The 26,856-nt window shown below is 40.9% G+C and overlaps 2 protein-coding genes across 2 annotated transcripts; both read left to right on the top strand.

Moving 5' to 3' along the window:
- The first annotated feature begins 5,101 nt into the window (after positions 1 to 5,101).
- Positions 5,102 to 7,942, top strand: EIF1 (eukaryotic translation initiation factor 1). The gene is made up of 4 exons (XM_036757556.1): positions 5,102 to 5,388; positions 6,089 to 6,252; positions 6,418 to 6,519; positions 7,034 to 7,942. The coding sequence occupies exons 1-4, from the start codon at positions 5,358 to 5,360 to the stop codon at positions 7,076 to 7,078; spliced, it is 342 nt and encodes a 113-aa protein (XP_036613451.1). The 5' UTR covers positions 5,102 to 5,357; the 3' UTR covers positions 7,079 to 7,942.
- A 398-nt stretch (positions 7,943 to 8,340) lies between these two features.
- On the top strand, positions 8,341 to 26,485 carry GAST (gastrin). The gene is made up of 3 exons (XM_036755613.1): positions 8,341 to 8,424; positions 25,848 to 26,059; positions 26,385 to 26,485. The coding sequence occupies exons 2-3, from the start codon at positions 25,849 to 25,851 to the stop codon at positions 26,483 to 26,485; spliced, it is 312 nt and encodes a 103-aa protein (XP_036611508.1). The 5' UTR covers positions 8,341 to 8,424; position 25,848.
- Positions 26,486 to 26,856: the final 371 nt, after the last annotated feature.

Raw genomic sequence — 26,856 nt, 5'->3', positions numbered from 1 at the left:
CACTCAGTCGATTCCTCCCAACTGTATTTACCAAAAAGTACAACCCTGACTAACAATTTTCTAGGTAGCTACTTTATAAAGACAAGAGAATTATATTGAGAAATTGACTATCATGTAAAATCAAAAGGCATCAGTAAAAAAGGAGGGTATACAAAGGGTAATATATTATTTAATTATTATGTGTAAATTACTTGCCTCTCCAAGAGAGATTGTAAAGACCCTTAAGATAAAGAGAGAGCTCCCTCTCCTCCACCCTAATTTAATTCTTTTCTCTCCAATCTGTGTGAAGCTTGGATCTCTTCCTGTTTATTGACTGAATGACTCCCGCTTGACCTCTGACCTGCTCCAACCAGCTTTCAGTCCCTCCCTTAACCATGCATGTTTGTGTTTGCAGCAATAACTATTTACTGCCTATGAGCTCAATCCTACCACCTGTCAAGAGGAAGTCATCAGAGGGGAAGCTGAAGAATGTGAGTTATCTGAGCTCTCCCTTCAGGGGCTTCCTATCTGCAAGGAGGAGTGAGAATCAAAAGTTGTTTCTCTACCAAGTCAGCTAGACAGCCACAAGTTCCTGAGAGTGAGGGTCCAGCCTGGTATACAGGAGTGTTGGGAGGACTGTGAGGATCACACATCACTCAGCAGCTGCCAGGGAAGACATCGAATCGCCACTGGATAAGAGATCGCTGATGTCAAATCAAGTGCATAGCCCTTGGCTCCAGAGTAGGAGAAAAAAGGACACACCGGCAAATTTACTCCAGATATGGAGGCAGTGTTACTTCAACCAAAACTTGGGACATTATCTAACCATATATATATATATATATATAACCATGTATAACATTATCTAACTATACATATATATATATATATAAAACCATGTATATATATATACATATAAATACACAAACATTTATATCATATATGCATGTGTGTGTGTGTATTCCTTTTGGAAAACCCTCTTTAAAGTAGGTTTAATTTTCTGAAAATCCTAACCTATGGACTCTCCATACCTATGAAATAATGGGATAAAAAACAGTAGCAGCAATCCCACAGTTAGGTGTCCATGACTTCCTTCCTGAATGAAGATGGCCTGCCCTGTGATTGACCTCTCCAAAGGCATTACACCACTGCTTCTTTGTGAAATCCAAATTCCAGCCAAACCAGCCCACTGGCTGCTAGCTGGTAGGTGTACATAACAGTATTGACTCTGGACTCAGAAGTTTTTTGTGGTTGTTTAGTCATCTTCAGTCGTGTCCAACACTTTGTGAGCCCACTGGGGGGTTTTCTTGGCAAAAACACTGGAGCACTTTGCCATTTCCTTTTCCAATTTATTTTACAGATGAGGAAACTGAGGCAAACAGAGTTAAGTGACTCGTCTAGGGTCACACAGATAGTGTCTGAGCCCTGTTAAGCCTGGATTTGAACTCAGGTCTTCCTGATTCCAGTCCTGGCACTGTGTCCATTGAGCCTCCTATTAGAGTCCAAAGAGAGGACTCCAAATACAGTTACACCAATGCTTACTGCCTTTGTGACCTTGAGCAAATAAGTTGCTTAACTTCCCAGGTTCTTTATTTATTAAAAATGAAGGGCCCCTGAGGTCCCTTCCAGTTCTACGATCCTAATAATCCTGGCACCTAGGTGGTACAGTAGACAGAGTGCCAGGATTGGCATCAGGAAGACCTATGGTACTAGTGGTAGTAAAATTTAACATTCCACCTCCCATTAGGGGCCTAAGCACAACTAGGTGGTGCAGCAGATAGAGCAATGAACCTGGAGTCAGGAAGAACCGAGTTCAAATCTACCCTCAAAAATTAACTGTGTGACTCTGGGCAAGTCATGTAAACTCTATTTACCTAAGTTTTTTCATCTGTAAAATGGGGGTGATAATGGCACCTACCTCCCAAGGTTGTTGTGAGGATCGAATGAGACTTTGTAGAGTGCTTAGCACAGAGCCTAGTATGTGGTGAGCCCTACATAAATGTAAGCTATTATTATTTTTAAAGGGGCGGCTAGGTGGTGTAGTAGATATAGAGTACCCGACTTGAAGTCAGGAAGACTCATCTTTGTGAATTCAAATCTGACCTTAGACACTTACTAGCTGTGTGACCCTGGAAAAGTCACTTAACTCTGTTTGCCTCAGTTTCCTCATCTGTAAAATGAGCTGAAGAAGGAAATGGCAAATCACTCCAGTATCTTTGCCAAGAAAACCCCAAATGGGGTCAGGAAGAGTCAGATACAACTGAAGAACAACAAATTATTTTAAAGAATTAACTCAAATGCCACCTCCTACAGGAGCCTGAGCTTTAACCCTCACCTTCCAGCTCCAGTGTCCTCCACTCCACTAAATTACTTATTATGTATTATGTATGTGTGTGTATGTATACATACATATATACACATATATAGACACATATACATACATGCACATGCATATCTAATATTAAATACATGGATATATTTCCCATTCCTCCAAGAGACTGGAAATTCCCTGAGGGCAGGGACAGTTTTTTTCCTTTGTTTTTATATTTCCCCCTCCCCCAGTACCTTAGCTTCATGTGTCCATGGTTAGGTGCAAGATATTAATGTTTGCTGAATGAATGTTGAATACATTTGGGAGAAGGCTGACCAACTAGAAGCACAGACAACTACTGGAAAACTGCAATTCCTCTGGAGCTGGTTCTTTGATCTCATTAGCTCTCAAATCCTTATTAGCATCTAACAAAGATGGATAAGGATTGGGACTGGAACCGGGCATTGATTTCAAGGGAAGCCTGAGAGAGGAAACTCCCTAAACCAATGCAGATTAGGACTTTCGTGTGTAAAGAAAATTGGACTCCATTATCTTTACTGATTGAAAAGTAGGAGCCGAGGGTGTGACTATATGTAGGTTATCACTAATCATACACTCCTTTCTTTCTAAACCCTGTCTCCTCAATTCTTATTGAGTCCTTCCCTCAACTTCTCCTTATCACCTAGTATCACCTTGATTACTTCTGTTTCTACTAACAGCCTCTTGTCTCTCTTGATAATCAACTCCGAAGTTTAAACTTCTTCCTCACCTCTCCAAACCAAAAAAAAGGAAAAAAAGAAACTGCAATCTATATGTGTATGTGTGTGTTTTTAATCTGTGTTGAAATAAATGCTTCATGTTTGAATGCCCAAGTCCTGTCACATGGCAGCTTGTTAGATGTTCATCTAGAAATCTAGTCTTTGATCACTCCTAACATTCTATGAACATGTTAAATATCTGTTGATTTGATTAACTGGTGTGAATCTCTGGGCTTGCCATCCCTGCTAATGACCTTCCAGTGAAGCTGGAGATGGTTCTCCAACAAAAGCTTAAATCCTAGGGAAAAAAAAAATAATTAGGTTGGAGTTTACATGGAGGCTATTCTCTTTAACAAGAGTTTCAACCCCTAAGACTTAAAAAGGTCCATCTGCTGATTAGAAGAAAGATCTCTTTACCCCTGAAAGTATCAAGAATGAAGTTGTAAGGGTGCCATTGTCAATGGCACCATTATTAAGAAACATCCTTCAAGATGGTTTCTTGTTTGGGTTTTTGTTTTGTTTTGTTTTCTTTATATTCCTAGTACTTAGCACATAGTGAATACTTAACAAATGCTTCTTGAATGAATAAACAAGATATATTCATACAGCACATGCTACAGAGGCATGTAAACAAGGAGTTTGTAGGATTCATATATTGGAAGCTCCTCAGAATCTCAGATTATTTAGTCCAGGGGTGGGACCTTGAGGACCTAGAGGGCCACATGTGGCCTCAAGGCCCAAAGGTTCCTCACCCCTGTTTCTAATCCCTCTTATTGTGTATTTAGGAGGAAGCTAAAGCCCATAGTCACAGAATTTCTAAGTGGCAAAACTGGAATTCACACCCAATATGGATGATCCCAAGACTAATACCCAACCCACCCAAGTCCCAGGTGGAAGAGAATTCATTTTAATAATCATGGAATTCTTAACCAGGGGTCCATGAACTTTTTTTTTTAATATTTGATAACTATTTCAATACAATTGGCTTCCTTGGTAATTTTATATATTTTATTTGATGCATTTACAAACATCATTCTAAGGGGACCTCAGGCTTCCCCAGACTGCCAAAAGGTTAAGAAGCCCTGATCTAACCCAACCCATGGAACATCCCCAGAGTGGTCGCCCAGCCTCTGCTTGAAGACCTCTAATAAAAGAGAACTCACTACTTCCCAAGGCATAACAGCCTACTTTGGGCTCTAATTTGGGAAAATGTTCCTTATTAGGACGGGCCAAAATCGGCCTCTTTGCTTCTGTCACCCCCTTAGCTCCAGGTTTTGACCCTTGGGGCTAACAAGGACACGTAGATCTCCCTTCCGAGAGCCCTCCAAATAACGGAACTCAATAATTATCACACGTCCCCCTCCGAGCCCACTTAAGTCTTCTGTTTTTCAGGCTTCAGCCTGGAGAAGAAATTAAATTAAATTATCCCCAGTTCCTCCAACCAGGCCTCAAGGGACCTGGACTGAGAATCCTCACTAGCCTAGTTGCTCTTCTGGGAGACACTCTCCAGCTTATCAATAATACCCTATCAGTAAATATCCTAAACTCGCACCCAGCACTGAACACCACCTCTGTGATTTGGGGGAATCTTCTCAGGATTTAGAGGGCCTTTTAAAGGAATAAAGTGTGTAAGAGTGGAACTTGAGGGATGTAACTAAGATCCAGAGACCTCTCTTTTCTTTAGTTCTGGGGCAGAGGGACACTCTTTGAGTGCACTACAGGGGAATGGACTCAGCCTAGGCAATGCAAGTCTGGGGTGCTTGGCTCGACGTTTGACTGGTAATGTCTCGGCCGCACCCCTCCCTCTTAGGGTGGAGGGGTATCTCTGACCACGGAGGTGGTGATGGGAAAGGAGAAAAAGAGCGGGCACGATTATCTAGTGCGCACGCGTCATGGATCTCTCCACCCTTCTCGGTCGCACCACACGGCGCAAAACGCTTGTGGGGTTGGGGGCAGGAAGCCTCCCCCAAGCCAAGAGAACGCCCTCCCCCGCAGTGGCCTGTGACTGCGCAGCCGCCTTCCCACCTTCCCTTCTCCCTAACCAATCGGAAGTGGGACAGCCCCAGGAGCTCGGGGCAGGGCTCCGTGGGTGGGGCTAGGACGTGAGGGCAGCGCGCTGGCGTCACAGGGGCGGCTATATAAGTGAGTGCCGGCGCCGCCCCCCCGCCCCAGTCACTGAGCCGCCGCCGAGGACTCAGCAGCCTCCCCCTCGAGCCCCCTCGCTTCCCGACGCTCCGTCCCCCCCGCCCGCCTTCTCCCGCCACCGCCTTCCGCAGGCCGTTTCCACCGAGGAAAAGGAATCGTATCGTATGTCCGCTATCCAGAACCTCCACTCTTTCGGTGAGCACTGGGCGGGGCCGCGGGCTGGGGCGGGCGGAGAAGGGAAGGAAGGAGATCCGGGCCTACTGAAGGCCTAATTCACCAACACTTTGAGGTTGGGGGACGAACGGGCGGAAGAAAGATGATCAAGCCGTGTTTATAGCTAGACCGGAGGTGTTAGATCACATTTTTTTTTTTTCAAACGCGGTTCGAAGCGGTGGGTACGAGGGCCAAGCCTTGGGCGTACCCCTCCGGGAATCGAAGGTGGCGCATATACTAGTGGCTTCTCGCCTGCCTTGGCCACACCCGCCGCCGTGCGTCACATCCCCCCCCACGTCACCGGCCGTTGCCGTGGAGGCCGTGGCCCGAGAGGAGGCGGAGCCAGCTTTGAAGGACGGGGATGCAGGCCTGTAAGCTGCCTGGTTGCGTCAGTGGGGCGGAGCCACTTTCATGCTCTGGTTCCTCTTGCCATAGATTGTCCGAAGGGCTGGTTAGCGAGGGGAGGGCGAGACTTCAGGCCTGGATTGGGCCCCTTTTCGGAACTCTTAACCGCTACTTTTGTGTAAATTCTGGTCTTTGAAATTTTATCGGAACTCTAAAAACTCTCTGCAAGATGTACTGAGGAGCTACAGAAAGATTATATTTGCCCTTTTGTGCCAGACTTAAACAAAAAAGGTAGATCTAAAAGGCCCCTCACTAAGAACTTTGTCTTTTCTCCCAGACCCCTTTGCTGATGCAAGTAAGGGTGATGACCTGCTTCCTGCTGGGACTGAGGATTATATCCATATAAGAATTCAACAGAGAAACGGCAGGAAGACCCTCACTACTGTCCAGGGGATCGCTGATGATTACGATAAAAAGAAACTAGTGAAGGCATTTAAGAAGGTAGGTGGTAGTGTTTCAAGTTGGTCTATTATGTGTAAGTCAGATTGTTCAATATTTTAGCTGCAAAATCCAAACAACATTGTAGGTAGAATATGCCAAAAGACAGTGTCATCCTCTCCCACAATTAACATACCTAATTGAGTTGATTTGAATTTTATTTTGCAGAAATTTGCCTGCAATGGTACTGTAATTGAGCATCCAGAATATGGAGAAGTAATTCAGCTACAGGGTGACCAGCGCAAGAACATATGCCAGTTCCTCGTCGAGGTAAAAACTACTTTGGGCTTGGTTGTGAAGATATGTAGAGAAGTAGGCATTGTCAGGGTTTAGAATTGGAAAGCAATCATCTGTGCAAACATTTTATTTTCATAGATGACCCAAAGAGCTTGTGGCTTTATCAAGGTTTCATAGGTGTATCAAATAGCAGAGCCAAGCATTGATTTTATCATTCTGTGCTTCAAATCTCAAAATTGTTTTAATGATGGGAAGTTTTAATTCCACTTTTCTTCTATCCCATAGACCCTGCCAGTGTTAGTGTACCTAAATAAAGTGGCGGGAAAAGATATATTTGAACTCGGAAAACAAGTTGTGACGAGTTCAAAACTTAGATGGAAATTAAATTATGGCTCAGTCATTGTCACCATTCTGTTAAAATTAGTGCTGATGTTCCATGTGTTTTGGGGGGGGTTCTATGTAGTGACAAGTGAATATATAATGTATATGAAAGAAAGATCTTGTAATGAGGATATTTTTGCCCTAAAAACTTATTTTTTTTTTCCAGATTGGACTGGCTAAGGACGACCAGCTGAAGGTTCATGGGTTTTAAGTGCTTGTGGCTCACTGAAGCTTAAGTGAGGATTTCCTTGCAATGAGTAGAAAAATTCCCTTCTGTCCCTTGTCACAAGTTTAAAAACCTCACAGCTTGTATAATGTAACCATTTGGGGTCCGCTGTTTAACTTGGACTAGTGTAACTCATTCATGTAATAAACTGAAAAGAGCCATGCTGTCTAGTCTTGCAGTCCCTCATTTAAACAGAGGTAAAGCCTGGCGGTGTCCAGCCTGAAACACAAATAATCTGATGTTTCAGTCAAGTCCAAAGCCCTAGTAGCATCTGAGACCATGTCTGTCCAGAGGCTCCTTGCTGCTCTCTGTCCATTTAAGAGAATATTACTACTCCCTGAGCTGCCCTTGATGCTCAGAAGAGTAAGTTAAGGCCACTACCACCCAGTCCAGTTATTACACCAAGACAAAGAGTTAGCCTTTGGTAGCAGAACAGGGATTCCCCTGGTGACTTGCACCACCTGACCAGGGAAGAGTTTCATTTGGGGGCAATGACAGGACATTTTCTTACATCACACCAAGGTCCAATGTTGTCTGACCAGACTTTTTAGTCATAATTGTGCCCTACCTCTGGGGGATGCACAAGTGGAGAAAAACACCATACTGTGAGGCCAGCTTTACCTGAATTAAACTTTTGACAAGGGAACAAATTTTGAACTAATGTATCAAAACAGTCGATGTAGTAACTGCGGAGCTTGCAATTTACTAGCAACAGCTGCCCATTGCCATGTGAAGTAACAGACTGGTTTGGTTTTGGTTTTTTCTTTTTTCCTTTTTTTTTTTTTAGTTTAAATGTTATGTAATGTATTTAAACTCTTATTTAAATAAAACTGGTTTTCAGAAATGTGACTTTGTATATATTCCCTTTTTGTGTAATAGCCTTCACAAACTCATGTTACAAGGGAATGAAAATAGGGTATAGTCCTTAAACACCACCTAGAATGAGCCATAATTATGTCTATTCCTGTAGAATACTTTTAGAGTGCTTTTAGATAAGATTTTTTATTACCTCCCAAACTGGTTTTAGTGCCCAGTAGACTCAGCGAGTTCAGCCCAAGGGCAGGTTCATGGATTGAGCAAGCAGTTGGGTAAGATTGTTACAGGGTGAATGTCATCGCCATTTTAAATAGGTGCAAAAGGTCAATGGTTAGAATAAATAGCATATGACACTCCCGACAGCTGACTCATTGAAGAGCCTCTGGACAGTCCTAGGCCCGCTACTGGATCTTTCAATAAGGAGCATTCATGTAAATCTGTTCAGTAAAGTCTCTTAATCCCAAGAATGAGATCACTGAGATAAAAAGGTTGAGTTTGAAGGGAGTAGAATAAAGGTAAGTATAAAGTTGCTAATTAGTGGGCACGAGTTTGTGCAGATTTTATGCAAAAGGATCTAAAGGGATTTTATAGTGGGGTTAGGAAGCATAGGTTCCCGAAGTGGGTGACACCACCCCCTGGGGGGGGAGGCTTTGAAAAACCCTCAGTACACGTTTTATCTGTTGTGTAACAGTTGTGATTACATTATTTTCCAAATAAAATGCAAGTTATAATTTGTCAGTGGTCAAATTTGCCGACAGAATCTTAACAAGTGAGAGTTGGCAGGCAAGCCTGTCAGGAAGCACGTCAGGAAGTCCAGCGTGCATTTGCAGGAACGCATGCGTGTAATGACTTGTTTACAGTTATATGACAATATTGTGTCATCAGAATTTCAATGCAGGACAAAAACCATACATTTAAGATTTTTTTTATAAAACAGAGATTAAAAAGTTTAAAGAAAGTAGATTTCTGGGGTGGGGAAGCGGGGTACTGTTTTTTGAAAAGGCAGCGGTAGGCCAGGTAAGTTTGGGAACCTCTGGGTTTAGAGGAAAACATTGATACCTTTTGCTGGAGGCATCCTGTTACCATGAAATCCCAAATAGCCCACCTTACTGCATCCTAGTAGGGATTACTTTACCCCACTAATAGGGCGGTAGCAGAACTTTTCATGTATAAATTTGGAACAGGGAATACAAAAATAAGTGAAAGCAACTTCCCTCCTGTGTGTTAATTTTACAAGTGCAAAAAAGTGATCAGTGTGACAGTACTTTGAACACAGCAGGGCATTAGAATATTTTCTAGTGTTGAGTGTGTGCATCCTGCCTCAAGCGGAAGAACTGAATCCTTATTGGGAAGCTAGGGTGTCTGTACAACTACTTCAAATTGATGAACAAAAGCCATTTTTGAAATACTTAAGGATCCTTCAGAGCCGCTTTGAGAGACACAATCCGTCCTATCTTAGAATTGGACCTTGGGGTTTTACTCACTGTGAGGCCTGCCAGTAACAGGGGGTTGGCATTAGTCTTAATTACCCCTTTGTTAGGGTCATGTATTTGGTAGATTGAAATTAAGCTTATTAGACTATCAACATTTTCTAGGGACACTAGAAATTTTGTCCTCTTTGTCAAAAAGGCTTATTGAGAATTTCTATAGATGGCTTGCACAGCTCTTCTTATAGGTGATGTCTAACTTTCCTCACTGAGGTGCTAATCATCAGTTTTTTAGAGAGAGATCCCACCTGGCTTTCTTTTTGTCCAGGCTAACCTCAAGAAAGAGGTGTGTAACTAAATCTGACCCTGAAAAGTCTTTGCCTGGGTTGAAGGAAGCTCATGATTCCCAGAGTGCTTGGCAGAGCCCTTTTTAGCATTCTTACAAAAAAACTATTTGTTACGGAAAATGAATGACAATTGTTCAGCTTGGTCCAAGGGGGACAATTAAGGAGCATGGGTGGAAGTAGCAAAGAGGCAAATCTAGATTTGATATTTGAAAAAAATAAATTAGAGCCATCCAAAAGTAGAATGCTCCTAGTGTGGGTCGCTTCTCTCTGGAAGTGTTCAGGCCCAATACACAAAGTGAATACACTTCAATGTGTTGAAAAGTGTATTCAAGTCTGGGTTGGAATGGAATGCCTCCATAGAATTGTTGCATGTATTACAACTATTTGCACCAATTCTTTTGTAATTATGTTGTAATTATGCAAAATATGGTCATTGTTTCCACTACAAATTAGAATGATGTGTTCAGTAAATAACCAATAAACATTTTTAAAATGCCCAATATATGTGAGGCACTATGCTAAGCACTGGGGATACAAATGAAAAAAGGTGGTCCCCAGCCGTCAAGGAGCTTCCAATCTGCTGGGGGAAGACAACGCAGAAAAAGGAGCTGAAAAAGAGGAGAGGAAAACTACATAAAAGGGAGAGAAAAAAATTGCTATCACCCCTCTTTTAAATAGAGGTCCTGAAACCCCAACCTGCCTCCCAGTCATAGATCCAATTAGAGGGGCAGAGGGTACTGACGAAATGTACCACGCAGATTCAATCTTGCAACATAATGAGATTTCCCAGTGATGTTTCCTAGGAAGGGAAGATCTGGAGAGTTCCAGGGAAGTCCAAGAGCAGCGTAGCTGTGGATTTGCTATCTATACTAACTAGGACCTGGATGTAGATGGCTTCTAAGGTCCCTGCCAGCTCTGAAATCATGTGACTAAGGCAAGGCGTGAAGGATTTCAAAGGAATGTGTAAAGAAGAGTTGACCCCTGACAAACAGGTGATGGACCCAACATGCAGAGAGAGATCCACTTTCGGACACAGCAAATTTGTTTTGGGCATGTTGGTTGCAAGGGTTTGGGGGTGTTTTTGAGTAGTGGCGATGGGAAAGTGGTAGGGAAAGGGGGAGAAATGCTTGTTAACTGGAAAAAAAAATTTTAAGGGTCAAGTAAGTTGGGTAGATGGATATAAAAAGACAGGGAAAAATCTACCACATTACCAAATCTGAAACTTAAGCTGGAAGGCACATTGCTGGAGTCAGAAAGACTTGAGTTCAAATCTGCTGGGTGGCCTCAAGGCAAATCACTTAACCTCTGTTTGCCTCAGTTTCCTCAACTTGTAAAATGGGGATAATAATACACCTACCTCCCACGGTTGTTGTGAGGATCAAATGAGATATTTGCAAAATGCTTAGCCACGTGCCTGACACATAGTAAGCACTTAATAAATACTTCCTTTCCCCCTAATGCCCCTACAATAGGTTGAATTTATTACTACACAGGCAGCTTCTGCTGATTTTCCATCCCTTTATCAGCTGTGGACAGCAGGTGAACCCCAGAATGTGTGAATTCAACTTCCTCTCCTGGGAGGATAATTGGTAATAGTGTTGACACTAACACTTCCAATGACATAAACAGCTATATCATACAATCCCAAAAGCTGAGGTTGCCAAGGGCTGGATGATTGGTCTAGCAATAGACAGTCATCATTTTGTTATCAATAACCGATTAGGAAGTCACAGGACTGGTCAGAGATGACAGCCGTCATGTCCAGGGAGGGAATACTTTGCCACTCAGTGATCCCAGCCTGTTTCTAGGAATACCCCACTCAGTTGTTGCAAAGGCATTGTGTTTGCCTGTCCTAGTGGAAGGAGGGAGTGCCCCATTTCTTCTGCTAAGAATATCTCACTAAAAGAGAAACTAGGAGGCTAGACCTAAGATTTTACAGGTGAGGAAACCCATCCATGATTGTCACAAGATTTCCTCACCTGTAAAATATAAGGATGAAAGTAGACCTCTCTCCCACTTGAGGGACTTTAAATGAGATTAAAATGTGTATAAAACACTTTGTAAACCCTATAGCTAATATTATACATAATTTATATATTTAATGAATCTGCTCATTACTCTTCACATAATGGTTAACTGATACATCCATTTTGAAATCTTGTACTGGAAACACAAAAGCATACGTGGAAACAGAGAATCCATTTCTAAGCCAAGTATCATAGAACAAAAAGAAATGAACAAACATGGCTATGTAGTAGCTTTCTCCAATTGTCATCCATGCTTTGTGAGGATTCACCTGGAAGGAACCTTCAGGGATATTTCCGTATAGACAGGAGAAGACTCAGAGGCATGGCATATAGATGACCAAATATCTGAAGGGCTATTATTACATGAAGGAGGAATGAGGCTAATGTCATCCTAGCTGGCAGGACCTATGTATGTGCAAATTGTCAGGGAAGTAGTAATTCATGTTTCCGGAAAGATTAAAAAGTTAAAGAGGATTCCTACCTCCAAAAAGCGTTGGACTTCTGATGCTGAGATTCCCTAAATGGATGAGAAAATAGCTTTCACATGGCCAGGATGCTACAACTCTATGGGAAGGACCTGAATGGGACTCCCTCAAGAAACCAGTAGAATCACTGCCCAGGTGTCCTTTAACAGTCCAGCTGAGTAAACTGCCCCCGTGTGGAAAAGACACTACTCTGCACCACACGGCAACATTACTCCATTAAAATGCTGCTAGATATATGCTCTCTGTGTATCATTTTCACACAGAAGTGTTTCTGGAACATAGCACATAGTCCAAGAATTCACACAGGGCCATATCATGAAACATTCCCCCCAGCAAAAGAAGGCAACCCTAAGCTGCAGTTCCAAGTACCCATGAACTGGAATCCTTTGGAGACTGACCACTCTTTGAAAAAGATCAATTGTGTCCTTTCTCTTTCTGTCTTTCCCACTCTATCAAATTCAACATGTATTCTATTAATCTCCTATTACTCGCCAGGTGTGATTAGGGATGCTGGGAATACAAAGACAAAAGTTAAAACAGTTCCCGCAAGAAATTCACATTCTACTGGGGAAAACACATATACAGATAAGTAAATCACAAAATATCCAAAGGGGTGGGGGGGGGGGGCGGTGTTTATTTTTTGTTTTTGTTAGGGAGAATGCAGAGTTGAGTTAGATTTTTTAAAAAGCCCACTGTGATGAGTTACTGTTTAATAGAGTAATCATATTTATGTCAGGTTGCAATCCTAATAAACCTTTTTAGGCTTATTACACTTTACTTTCATGCACTGTATGATCCAGCCAAATTTGTCCTTCATGCTTTGACTTCTATAACATTCCTTCTTCCTCAGGATGTCTTCAGTACTTGAAAAGGCACACTCCCCCTTCACCTCCACCCCTTAAAATCCCTAGTTTCTCTCAAAACTCAGTACAAATGCAATCTTCCCAATCCCCTGACTCTCAGCTTCTAATGCCTTTCCCCTGAAACTACCTTGTATATTGTGTATTTTTTGTTTTTGCTTATCTTTGTACAGGTCTTATCACCCTAGAATGAAAGTTCCTTGAGGGAGGGACTGTTTGACTTTGTATCCCCAAAGCACCTAGTACAGTGCTCGGCACATAATACAGAGGCATTTAATAAATGCCTATTTCTCATTGTATGGTTTTATATCTAGAACCCTACATGAGTTAAGGAAAGGATTTTAAGTACTATTTAGATAAGGAGTCTAGGCAAAAAGGGTTTTCAAAGATCCCAGAATCACAAAATCTCAGAGCTGGAACTGACCTCAGAGGTCATCTAGTCTGACTTATATGTGAATAATGTCTACAACATCTCTCAAAAATGGTCCCCCAGCTACCACTTTAAGACAACCAATGAGTGATGAAGAAATCATTACCTCACTAATAGCCACTCATTCCATTTGTGACGAAATCTATTGTTGAGATGGTATTTTTTTCTTTACATGAATCCAAAAGCTGCCTTTTTACATCCATTACTCCTAATTCTGCTCTCTGGGACCAAACAGAATAAATCTAAACCCTCTTCTATACTTCAAGAAAAATGGGATGAACTTACCCATAAAACAGAAGAAGGTAGAAGGATGGACATTTTAAAAATAAAATATTTCTATTTATAACCACATTTGAAGCAAAGATTTACATGGAATTAAAATTAAAAGCTGAAGCAGACATTACTGTGCTTTTTAGGCTTGCTAAAAAAAGGCAAGAGTAGCTAACAATCATGATCTCAAGGCAACAGTGAAAAATAAACATAGCTAAAAGAGATGAACAAGGAAATTATATTATGCTTGAAGTCATCATAGGTAATCAAATAATATCAATATACATATGTTCACATGACAGAAAAATTCATCAAATTGCCCAGAGAAATAGGCCAAAAAACAAAATAGCTTTTCAGAGCTAAAGAAATCTAACATAAACAAGAAAAAATTTAAGGACCTAAAATAGATTTTAGAAAAGTTAGATATGATAGATTTTTCATAATTAATGAAAAAGAAAAGAAATAAATATACATATTCCTCAATTGTGTGTGGCACCTTTGCAAAAATTGGCTATGTTCTATCCTAATGCATAAAAACCTTATAAACAAATGCAAAAGAGCAGAATTTTTAAAAAATTCTTTACTGACCTCACCACAATAAAAATTACAATCGATAAAGTACCTTTGAAGAAAAGATTCCAACTTAAACAAAACTACATAATTTAATCTTGAAGAATAGTTGGGCCAAAGGAAAAAAAATGTATAAACAATAGATCATTTAATTAAAGTAAATTACAATAATGAGACAATGTAATAGACCTGTTGGGAACAGAGACAAAACAGTCCCTTAGGGGAAAATTTATTTCTCTAAACATTCATAAACAAGAGAGGGAAAGAATAAATTAATAGGTTGGAGTGTTCACCCCAAAAGCTTTAAAAGGCAAAAAATTTAAGCCCAAAATGGATATAGAAATTCTGAAAATAAAAGTTAAAATAAAATTAAAATAAAAACACTGAATTGACAAATTATACTAGGCACTGGGTGTTTTTTTTAATAAAATACATAAGCCACTAACAAATCTTAAGAGGAAAACCAAGTTGCCAATATCAAAAAATAAAAAGGAATTTACAACAAACTAAAAGAAAATAAGGTAAATTACTAGACATCATTTTGCCTAATTATACATCAATAAAATTGATGATGTAATTGAAATGTGGTGAATATTTACAAAAACATGAAATATCCAGCTTAACAGAAAAAGAAAATAGAGATTTTAAATAACAGTCTCAGGAAAGAAAATTATGCATGTCATAAAGGAACTCCCAAAGGAGTTTAAAAAAAAGGTGGATTTACAAGTGAATTCCAAGAAACATTCAAAGAAGAGTTAATTCCAACATATGATTTATATTTTATATGTGTGCATACATGTATATGTATATATATACATACATACATATATATATACTTGTTCTCAATAAGAAGAAGGGATTCTATAAATTCCTTTTATAGGATAATAATGGTTCTGATACCAGAGACAGACAAATCAGAGAAAGAAAACTCTAAACTAACAATACTTGCTAATGACTATTAATGCAAAAGTATTGAATAAAAGAGACAATGACAACATGTTGAAAAAATTATACACTCTGACAAGGTTGGATTTAAGCCAGGAATGTAGGCATGGTTCAATATTAGAAAAACTATAAACATAATAGACCACATCAATAAAAACAATTTCAAATCACATGATTATGTCAATAGATTCAGAAAAGGCTTTTGACAAAATGCAATACCATTTCAGGTGAGAATGATTAAAAAGCATGGAGATAAATGGAAGTTTCCTTAATTTGATAAATGACATCTAGCTAAAACTAAGAACTGGGCCAGGTAGATGGTGCAGTGGGTTAGAGTGCCAGGCCAAGAATCAGAAGACTCATCTTCCTGAGTTCAAATCTGTCCTTAGATACTTACTGGCTGTGTGACCTTGGACAAGTCACTTAACTCTGTTTGCCTCAGTTTCCTCATCTGTAAAAAGAGCTGGAGAAGAAAATGGCAAACCACTCCAGTATCTTTGCCAAAATGAGTTCACGAAGAGTCAGATGCAACAACAAAACTAAGAACTAGCATTAACTGTAATGGAGAAATATATGAGGGATTTCCAATAATATCAGAGGTAAATCAAGGATTTCCATCATCACCACTACCATTTTATTTAGTTCTAGAAATTCTCACTATAGCAATAAGACAAGAAAAAGAAATTGAGGGAATAAACATAGGCAAAGAGAAAAAAAATTGATTTCTGTAGAATATAAGGTGTTTTATTTGTAGATCCTAGAGATCTAACTAAAATAAATTGAAGCCATTAATAATTTAAGTGAAGAAGCAGGATATAAAACAAACCTCAAAAATATGAGCCTTTCTATAAATTATAAGCATAAGCCACCAGGAAGAAATAGAAATTCTGTACAAAAAAAAAAAAACTTCAGTGAGTATAGCACCAGCCCTCGAATCAGAAGGACCTGAGTTCAAATCTGACCTCAGACACTTGACATATTTATTAGCTGTGTGACCTTGGGCAAGTTACTTAACCCCAATTGCCCTGCCTTCCACCCTCCAAAAAAACTCAGAATGTATAAAATATATGGTATTAAGACATAAAGAGGAATCATATGAATACCAATATAAAACACTTTTCAGAAATAAAGACAGACAAATGATAGTGAGATATTAATTGCCCATGGTTGGGCCCTTCAAATACAATAGAAATGATGTTTGTAGATATAACATAATAGAATATAATCATTACAGATCCAGTGTCTTATCAATCAAACTACCAAAGGATAGTTACCAAAAAATAATAACAAATACATCTTGAGGGGAAAAAAGATCAAGAAGCTCAAGGGAAATAAAAAAAAAAGGTGAGGACTCCACATCAGGATCACATCTTAAACTGTACTACCAAACAGTAATCATCAAAACTATTTGGTACTGGTTAAAAAATAGAAAAGTTGGTCAATTCAACAGATTAGGAAAATAAAACCCGGAAGAAAGCAAACATAGTAATCTGATGTTCACAAACTCCAGCTACTGAGGAAAGGGTTCATTATTTGCTATTGGGAAAAGTAGAAAGAAATCTGGCAATAAATAAATATGGATCAATATCTCACAGTACATATTACAATAATCTCCAAAGAGAGGTATGACCTACACATGTAAAGGTTATATCATGAAGAATTAGAGGAGCAAAGGAGATAGACATTTTTCACAACTGTGGATAGGAAAAGAATTCTTGACCTATCTAGGGAGAGAGAACATCCCTGAAGATAAAATGAATAATTTTGATTACACAAATTGAAAAAATGTTTAATCAAATAAAATGGATATAGTTAAAATTAAAATGGAAACACAACTGGGGGGGAAGCCTTTAGGACAAGTTTCTCTTACCTTTTTGATATCCAAGATAAATAGGGGATTGATATAAATATTTTAGAACAAAAGCCATTCCTCAATAGATAAATGGTAAAAGGATATGAGCAGGTAGTTTTCAAAGAAGAAAGGCAAACAACCAACAACCATATGGGGGGAAAATGCACCAAAGCACTAACAAACAGAAATGCAAATTGAAACCACCATAAGGTTCCACCTCATATCCATCATATCGGGTGACGAGGTGACAAAAGGTGACAAAAAAGAAAATGGCTACTATTGCTAGGTGATGTGGGAGGGGAGGTAGAGCTGGGAAGTGATCTAATGAGTCTAGAAAACACTTCTGAGCTATACCCCCCCAAAAAAGTATCTAAATTGTGCACATCCTTTGATCCAAGGATACCACTAGGCTCATACTCTTAGGAGGTCAAAGAGGGAAAGGATCCACATGTATAAGAATATTGATAACAATGTTTTTGTTGTGGCAAAACAAAGGAGGTGTCTATCAGCTGGGGGATGAATAGCTGAAATAAATTATGGTATATGAAAGCAAAGGAATGTTTATACCATAAGAAACAATGATTCAGAAAAATCTGGGAAGACTTGTATGAACTGTTATAAAGTGAAATGAGTAGAACCAGAAGAATAATTTATACAATGACTGCAACATTGTGAGGGAAAATTTCTGTGAAAGAATTAAGAATTTTGCTCAATGCAAGGACCAATCAATTTTCCAGATGATTAATGATGAATCTTGGGTTTCCCACTTCTTTTTTTCTTCACTTAATAGTATTTCTTTCTAATTACATGTAAAGATAGTTTTCAACATTCATTTTTGTAAGATTTTGAGTTCCAAATTTTCTCCCTCCTTCCCTGGCCTCCCCACTCCCTTCCTTCCTTCCCCCCTCCCCAAGACAGCAAGCAATCTGATATAGGTTATACAGGTACAATCGTGTTAAACGTATTTCCACATTAGTCTTATTGTGAAAGAAAAATCAGAACAAAAGGGAAAAACCACAAGAAAGAAAAAACAACAAAAAAGTGAAAATAGTCTGCTTCCATCTGCATTCAGACTCCATAGATCTTTCTCTGGATGGGGATGGCATTTTCCATCATGAGTCTTTTGGAATTGTCTTAGATTAGTATTGCTGAGAAGAGCTAAGTCTATCAGAGTTGGTCGTTCACAATGTTGTGATTGCTGTGTACAATGTTCTCCTGGTTCTGCTCACCTCACTCAGCATCAGTTCTGGGTTTCCCACTTTTTTTTAGTTGACTCTTTTTTATTTTATTTATTTTTTAAAATTTATTTTTTATTTTTAGTTTACAACACTCGGTTCCACAAGTTTTTGAGTTCCAAATTTTCGCCCCCTCCCTCTCCCCCTCTCAAAAATGGCAAGCAAGGGGCAGCTAGATGGCGCAGTGAGTAGAGCACCGGCCCTGGAGTCAGGAGGACCTGAGTTCAAATCCGGCCTCAGACACTTGACATATGTACTAGCTGTGTGACCTTGGGCAAGTCACTTAACCCCGATTGCCCTGCCAAAAAGCAAAAAAAAAAAAAAAAATGGCAAGCAATCCGATATAGGTTCTACGTATACATACACATTAAACTTATTTACACAGTAGTCAAGCTGTAAAGAAGAATTATTATAAAATCTTACAATTCTGAACAGAGGTGAGACCTACATTTTCACACACAGCCAATGTGTGGGTTTGTATTCTGTAAATATATTTAATCACTTTTTTAGGAGGAGGGAGAAAATACTGAAACATACTAAATTAAAAGATGGAAAAAGTGTCAGTGAATCATTTAAAAAGTATACAGAAAAGGGCAAAAGGAAGCTCCAAAGGGGATGTGGAGAAGAAGGTCAGTGTTGGGACCGCCATGTTAAAATTGAAATATGCTTTTAAAACAACTACATGGAGTAGAGAGATGTTGTTTCACATGTGTGTTTATCAAGTGCATAATAAAAAGAGAAAAAAATACGTGAAGATAGGTAACTCCCTCTATAGAATGTAAGTTCCTTGAGTATGGGATCAATTTTTCTTTTGTTATCTCCATACCCCTGCATGGAGTAGACACTGATAGGTGATTGCTGAGTGACTGATATCCTTCCCTCAACTCCAGGTATTCTCTTTTCAAGGATAAGCATCCCCAGTTCCTTCCATCAATCCTTATGCAGCGTAGACTCCTGGCCTCTCGCCATCCTGGTTGCCCTGCTTCCCAGAACTAAACCCAATACCCAAGATGTAATCTGACAAGGCCAGGAGTACGACAAGGCTACCCCTTTGCTCAGTCTGGACCCTAGGTCAAGATTACATGGCTGGTCCCAGGAACTTTAATCCAAGCTTTCTATTTTCAAATTCAGTGATCTTTCCACTCCACTGAAGTCACCAGTGAGAAAGAAGACCAGGTAGGGATAGACAGAGGGAGGGAAACAGGGAGGGAAAGAGAGAGAAAGGGGGGGAGGGAAGAAGGGGAGGGTGAGGGAAAAAGGGAGGGAGGGAAACAGAGAGAGAGAGAGAGTCAAAGGGTGACCACACGCCAGGGAAGGAGTATAGATCAGAAAGGATAAAAGCAAAGGATAAGGTAAAATTAATCTAAAGAATTGAAGATTTTTTAGTGATAAATGGTAAACAAAAGCCAGGAAAGAACAGAAGAGTAACTTGCACAGTATTCACATTTGGTAATTGCCATCAGGGGGTTTACCTGACCACCTTGACTACATATGTATTTTGTAACTTTTTTAATTTATATCATAGTATATAGGAAAGTGTATGCCATTTGGAGTCAGAAGACTTGGGTTCAAATACAGTCTCCGCTACTTAAACTGAGTGACCTTGACCAAGTTACTTCTCTTTCTAAGCCTTCATTTCTTTTGTTGTGAGTTAGTCATTTTCATCTCTGCTGCCTTCATTTCTACCTTTTTCAAATGAAGAGGGATATCTAAGATCCCTTCCAGCTCCAAATATTATACTAACAATAACTGATGTTTGCATAGCATTATAGTGTTTACAGGATAGCTAGGTGGTGCAGTGGATAGAGATATTTGCCTCAGTTACCTCATCTGTAAACTGGGCTGGAGAAGGAAATGGCAAACCACTCCAGTAACTTTGTCAAGAAAACCCCAAATGGGCTCACACAGAGTCAGACACAACTGAAAATAACAATAACAGATAATGTTTCCAAAGCATTTTACAGATACTCTCTCATTTGATCCTAACAACCACCCTACAAAGTTGGTGGCATTAGTAACTGTTATCAACATTTTTCAGTTTAGGAAGTGGAGGCTCAGAGATGAAATGCTTTCTCCGGCATCACCTAGCTAGGATTCCAGCTAGGATTCCTAGCCAGGCCATCTGATTCCAAATTCATTGGTTTTCCCTCTATACCAAGTTAAATTTTAGTGATGGAAAGATGACGAATGAATGGATGAACAGATGGATGGATGGATGAGTTGGATAAATTATGAATGAATAAAATGAAATAAATTATGGAATTATAAATTATAAATGAAATACTGTCAAGCCATAGAACCATAAAATATCACAGTTAAAAGGGATGGTTCTATAGTTCAACCCTGTCCATTTATAGACGAGGATGTGAAAACCCAAGGTTGACAAAGAGGAAAAGAAGACTTTGCAGAATGACTGTGACAATATGAAGGAAAACAACAGCAACAGACACTGGAAGTCTGATGAGCGCAATGCAGAAGACTGCCTGTGAAACACACCGTGAAACAGACCCCATGTATGGAATGAGACCTGTATTGTCAGATGTGACCAATGTGTCATTGTGTTTTACTTAATTATGCTTATTTCTTACAATGGAGGGAAAGTTAGGGTGGGAGAAAGGATTATTGAGAAGTGATAGCAATGTAAAAAAAAATCAAGAAAGCATCTACTTAAAGCAAAAATAAAAGGTGTGCCTTGATTAAGATTACACAGCAAGCTAAGGACTTCGCCCTTGTTTGTTTGGAATACTAGATGGAGAGGAATGCATAATTAAACTAAGGACATGCCCAACAATTGAAGAACAAATTATGGCATGTGAATATAATGGAATATTATAATGAATCAAATAAGTGACAAAGCAGACAATTTTGGAGGAACCTGGGAAGACCTCTGTGAACTGAGGGAAAAGAACTAGGAGAACAAGTCATACAACATAAATACCATTATAAAGAAAAACAACTTTGGAAGACTTTAAATCTGTGATCAATGTAATAACCACAAGTCTAGAAAACTGAAGATGAAGCATGCTTTCCACCTCTGGCTAGAGAGAGGATGGACTTCAATGCAAAAAGAGATACATTTTGGGATGTGGAAATATGGGGTTTATTTTGCTGAGCTATGCATGTTTGTTTGGAGAGTTTTAGATTTCTTTTTTTTTTTTTTTAGGGAGTACAGTAGGACGGAGATATATTAAATGATTGTAAAAATGAATAAATAGGGGCAACTAGGTAGCACAGTGAATAGAGCACTGCCCCTGGAGTCAGGAGGACCTGAGTTCAAATCGGGCCTCAAACACTTGACACACTTACTAGCTGTGTGACCTTGGGCAAGTCACTTAACCCCAATTGCCTTGCCTTCCCCCTTCCAAAAAAAATGAATAAATATTAAAAGGTCACCTTTATGAGATCTTGCAGAGGAAATTCATACTTTGGGTAGGGTTAGACTAGATGACCTCTAACATCCCTCCTGATGCTGAGATTCTATCATGTACCTTCTAGTCCAAAACACATTTTCAGGACTTGGTGTATCAGAAGCACATCTATGTGCCTTAGTTCTTCGCTGGGCAGCATTTTCTCCTTCTATTCTGATTGGTAGCCAACCCATTCTTCTCCTTCCACTCTTAATTGCCACTTATTTTCTCTCTTCTTTCTCCTCCCCACTGCTGCACCTTAGTTCCCATACATTGTGACACATTCTGCAAAGTGACTGATAACCTTGAGTCGTGTGAGGGCAGGGTGAGAAAGGAGATGGCAATACGCTCAACATTCATTCAGCGAGTATTTTATTAAGAGCCTACCATGGGCTGTATGGTACAGCGGACAGAGAACTGACCTTGGAGCCAGGAAGACCTAGGTCCTAGCCCTACTTCTAACATTTAATGGCTGTGTCACCCAGGGCAAGTGGCTTTACTTCTCAATGTCCCCACACTATAAATAGCAGAACTGCATTGGTATAAGGAATTACCTCATTGGGAGTTCCGCATTCCAATGAAATCACAGGTCTTACCCCTCTACCCCCCCAAAAAAAAGATGTCTGAGGTACCATGTGCTGGAGATACAAAGACAAAAACAGTCCCTCCCTTCCAGGATCAAAGGTTAGGTTTAAGGAGGTGACTGTATTCTGGGACCTTCTCTTAAAAAAAAATGAAGCATCATAGAAAATTCACAGGGAAATGGCAATTCCAAATAGGCCTTCTTTCCATAATAATTTCTCATTCACATGGCATTTCTTTCATAGACAAGATTTCATCGTTCAGTTTGATTCAACAAACATGTATTAATCATCTACCAGGTTTGAGGCTCTGTGAAATACACAAAGTCTAGGTAAGTCTCTTCCCTCAGAGAGCTAATAATCTACTAGGGAGCTAAGATACAAACACAGATATTTAATACTAATAACACATGATAAATGTATTAGAGAAGGTCCAAGTGCTATTTGAAATCTGAGGGGGTGTGAAACATCCTTATAAAAATGAGGTCAAGAAAGCCTTCCTGAAAGAGGTGGTATCTGATATGACCTTTAAAAAGACAAGAAGAAATTCAACAAGCAAAGAGGATATTGAATGGCATTCCAGGGATCAGAAACGACATAAGCAGGAAAGGCAAGAAACCAACGTCAGGAAGTAGAATAAAGGGGAAGGGAGAAGCATGGGAAAAGATTGGATGGGTAGAGAAATGCCAGATGGTAGAAGGGCTTGAATGTCAGGCCAAGTAAAGAGTTTGAACTATTTGAGAAGGCAATAGGGAGCCAGTGAAGATTTTTGATCAAAGAAGTGACATTGATCAGATGAAGGATGAATCTATCACTACCAAGAATGGTGATGAGGAAAGGATGAAGACAAGAAGACCTAGTAGAAAGCTATTACAGCAGTCCATGTTTGAGGTAACAAGGGCCTAACCCACCTAGGTTGGAAATGTGAATAAAAGTGATAAGGTGAACAAAAAGATGGTTGAGAGAGATATTTCAGAGATAGGATTGTACCCTCAGCCAAAGTATACCTTAACTTCTTGAGTTTTTGCCTAGAATAATTTACTAATTAGATTCAAGAAGACTAAGAAAGAACAATCCAATAGCTAAGAGGGAAAACCAGGAGAGAAAGTGAGCATTAGTGCAGAAGGTAAAAGCGAAAAGAGTATCCAGAAGAATAGAATATAAGAGGACGAGGCCAACAGTGCAGAAAGGTCAAGAACAAAAACTAAGGAAAATCCATTGGATTTATTCTGCCCTGTGAAAATTCTCCTCCCAAGCACCAGAAGGAAAGGTCAGAAGGAATTATTCTAAACCAATGGCCCAGTAAGAATCAAAGCAGGCTGTCATCACAAATTCCTAAATTGCCAGGATCTAAATCAGCGAGGCCTTACCATTAAGATACACTTAAGACAATAACCACCAGGAACAGAAGACAATAACAAGAGATCACAGGATCGTAGAATGTTAGATCTCCCACGCCACCCAGGAGAGCTCCCTCAGAGATGAATAGGGGAGAACTCATGGGCACATCACACCCAGAAGTACTAACCCTATGGCTGGTGATAAGAAGGCACACACCAAGGAAGAAAGATGGTGGTGGGTTTTGCCAACAGAATCAGAACTAATTCAAAAGGGCAATAAGGGAAGAAGCTTTGAATGGGAAAGACAAGAGTTTTAGGGTCCCATGCAGAGGGATGTACTACCTGGGGGCCAGGGCTTGGATCGGGGTGCTAAACAGCTGTCCAGTAGGCACCACTGGGCTGGTAAACAGAACAAGTGAGGAAGTGTGTTATCTTGTATGGCCCATTGCTCCTGATAATCATGCATGTTCTGTTTGCCAAACCTGAGAGTCAGGAAAGATCAATACATATCTGCTCTCTCCATCACCACCAGCCCCACCACTATGCTTTGGAAAGGTTCCTTTTCTGGTTCCAAGGTCATCTGGTCCATCCCTCTGCCTTCGGGGGTGGGCGGAGGTCTGGCCTAGAGAAGAGGAACCCCGCCTGCTCTAATCAGCTTATTCTAAGGAAAGGTGAGAAGTGAAGAACACCTCCTCTGGTCCCTAGGGAATCTCCTTTCCTTCATCCTCAACAATTGGGATCCCCCTGTCCCCCTGGCCCCTCACTCTCTGCTTTGGGGCACTCAGAAATAGAACGCCCAGGCTATGGTCAGAGAAAACATAAGCTCCTTAAGGGCAAAGACTCTTTGTATCTCCAGTGCCTAGCATAGTGCCTGGCACATAATGGGTGCTTAATAACTGCTTATTGAATGATGGGCTGCCCCTGATATCCACAGCAACTCTTGGCTGTAAGTGATAACTAGAATCACCAAAGGAAGGAGTTGGTGTGCTTTCCATCTGGGCCTCCACCTCCCTCCCCTTCCTCCACTTCCATATACACCTCCTCTCCCTCTTTCCTTCCTCTGACCTCATGGTAGGAGGTGGACGTGAGGCAAAGGGAGGGGCTTCAGGACTATAAAAGGGAGAGCATTCTCCTACAGAGCAGAACACACCCAGAGGACACACTGAAGAGTTGCCATCACCATCCAAGACCCTCCTCAGGAGCTCTACAGGTGAGAAACACTGGGAAGGGAGATAGTTGTGAGGGAGGGAGGAACATCCTCCCTATAGGTAACCTGGCACACACCCATGATGCTAAGCCAAGCTGAAGGGCCCAGGCTCCTCAGAGTAGCTCAGGACATCTCTGTTCACTCCCCTCCAAAGAGGGACAAGCAGGGAAGGATTGCACCACTGTCATCCTGCACCTCTTTATATCAGACTAGCGGCCAAATTGCCAAAGGTGGGGGTGAACTGGAGCCTCAGTCGTTGCTTCAAGACTTTTTAAAGCAGCCACAGGCTCCATCATCCCTCCAAGAACTCTCAATTCTGTCTCATACATTCCCACAAATTTTGGCAGACAGGGAGGAGGAAGACTACTACTTCCACACTGGATAAGGAAACTGGCAATAAGGAAACTGTTCTAGGTGGCAATCAGTGGTGCAGCTGGGAGTACTGCAGAATTCAGAACTCCCGAGGCAAAAAGCTGAGGGTTTTTCTTTTCCCAGGGCATTCTGCCTGGTTCGATTTCTATAAGAAAAAGTAAAAGCTGGGGGCACCCTGGTACAAGGGGACTATATCGGCTGGGACTGGAGGAAGAGGGGTAGGAGAATGTCACCTAGTTTCCTAGGGGAAACTAGAGAAAATGCAAGTCGTTCCTACTAATCCATGTCCCCCTTGGTGTAGTGGGAAGAGCCCTGGATTGGGGGAATTCTTGGATTTAAAATGCTAGCTCTGCTGCTTATTATTTTGAACTCACCCCCTCCTGCCATTGTCCTCAGTTTCTTCCTCAATGAAATGTGGGGATTGAATTAGATGATCCATCTCTAAGGTTCTTTTGAGTTCTAAGGCTATGATCCCATGCCTGAGATGGGCAGAAGAAGAGGAGCCCCACTTTGGGGAGGGGGTATGGAGCTTCCCGATGGACTTGCCTTTCTTTCTACACTGGCTTCCACCCTTTGCAAACAGGATGCGGCAGCTGTGGGGGTGCGTGCTGATCTCTGCCCTGGCTCTGGCCACCTTCTCTGAAGCCTCTCCAAAGCCCAAAGCCCTGCTCCAGGATACTCCTCCAGGCCCTGAAGCCACTAAGAGCCTGGGACTGAGATGGCCAGCTGCTCTGGGCTCTCCTTCCCACCACCGGAGACAACTCCACCCTCAGGACCTTCCTCACCTCAAGACAGGTAGGAATTGCCAAGAACTCCCCAGCTGCCAGGGTAAGGATGGGGAAACCAACACCAGATCTTAGAATCATCGACTTAGATGGAAGAGGCTATCATTCGACACATGAGGGAACCGAGGCCTAGAGAGATTGACTTGACCCAGGGTTTCACAGGTAGTAAGCTCCTTTGAACCCAGGCCTATCTGACCCCAAGTCCAGTAAGTTGGTCTGAGAATTCAGGTCTAAGGCCTAAGAACACAGGCTGCCTCCTCTCTATAGTCCCACAATTCATCCCCTCCACACTTGATTCTCTTATTCTCAACATAGCCCTTTTTTCTTACTACCAGATCTGTCCAAGAAGCAAGAACCATGGCTGGAAGAGGATGCAGCATATGGCTGGATGGACTTCGGACGCCGCAGTGCAGAGGAAAGGGAGCAGCTCTCCTAGAATGCAGCACCCCTGTCCTGCCCCCCACCTCTTCATTCCACCCTCTGTTTGGTGCCAGCTCAGAATAAACATTTTCTCACCCTGCAGCATGGTCGGCCTCTTGGTTTGTGTGGTGGCTGGGGAGTAGGGGGATGAGGGAGTGTGAAAGAACAGAGAATAAAGGACATGAAAGCCAGCCCAGAGGCAGCCACTCTCTCCCACCCAGGCCAAGAGCACAGGTGCTAAACGAACTATTGCTCTGTTATGGATAGAATAATGGAGAAGAAGAGACACAATTTGACATTTCTACAGAGTTTTCTTCACCCCAAGCTAGTGAGGCAGCTATTGTAGGTGCTATCCTCATTTTTCAGAAAAGAAAAGAGGTTTAGAGA

The sequence above is a fragment of the Trichosurus vulpecula genome, chromosome 4, assembly GCF_011100635.1.
Source record: "Trichosurus vulpecula isolate mTriVul1 chromosome 4, mTriVul1.pri, whole genome shotgun sequence".
Taxonomy (NCBI): Eukaryota; Metazoa; Chordata; class Mammalia; order Diprotodontia; family Phalangeridae; genus Trichosurus; species Trichosurus vulpecula.
Note: the sequence above shows the minus strand (reverse complement) of the source record. Positions and strands in the feature narration are given on the sequence as shown.

What these genes read in the sequence shown, in the direction of transcription:
- EIF1 (XM_036757556.1), top strand. Translation starts at nt 5,358, where the DNA reads ATGTCCGCTATCCAGAACCTCCACTCTTTCG. An exon ending in CCAGAACCTCCACTCTTTCG is followed by an intron (nt 5,389 to 6,088) that starts GTGAGCACTGGG and finishes CTTTTCTCCCAG; the next exon opens with ACCCCTTTGCTGATGCAAGT. An exon ending in TATGCCAGTTCCTCGTCGAG is followed by an intron (nt 6,520 to 7,033) that starts GTAAAAACTACT and finishes TTTTTTTTCCAG; the next exon opens with ATTGGACTGGCTAAGGACGA.
- GAST (XM_036755613.1), top strand. Translation starts at nt 25,849, where the DNA reads ATGCGGCAGCTGTGGGGGTGCGTGCTGATCTCTGCCCTGGCTCTGGCC. An exon ending in CCTTCCTCACCTCAAGACAG is followed by an intron (nt 26,060 to 26,384) that starts GTAGGAATTGCC and finishes TCTTACTACCAG; the next exon opens with ATCTGTCCAAGAAGCAAGAA.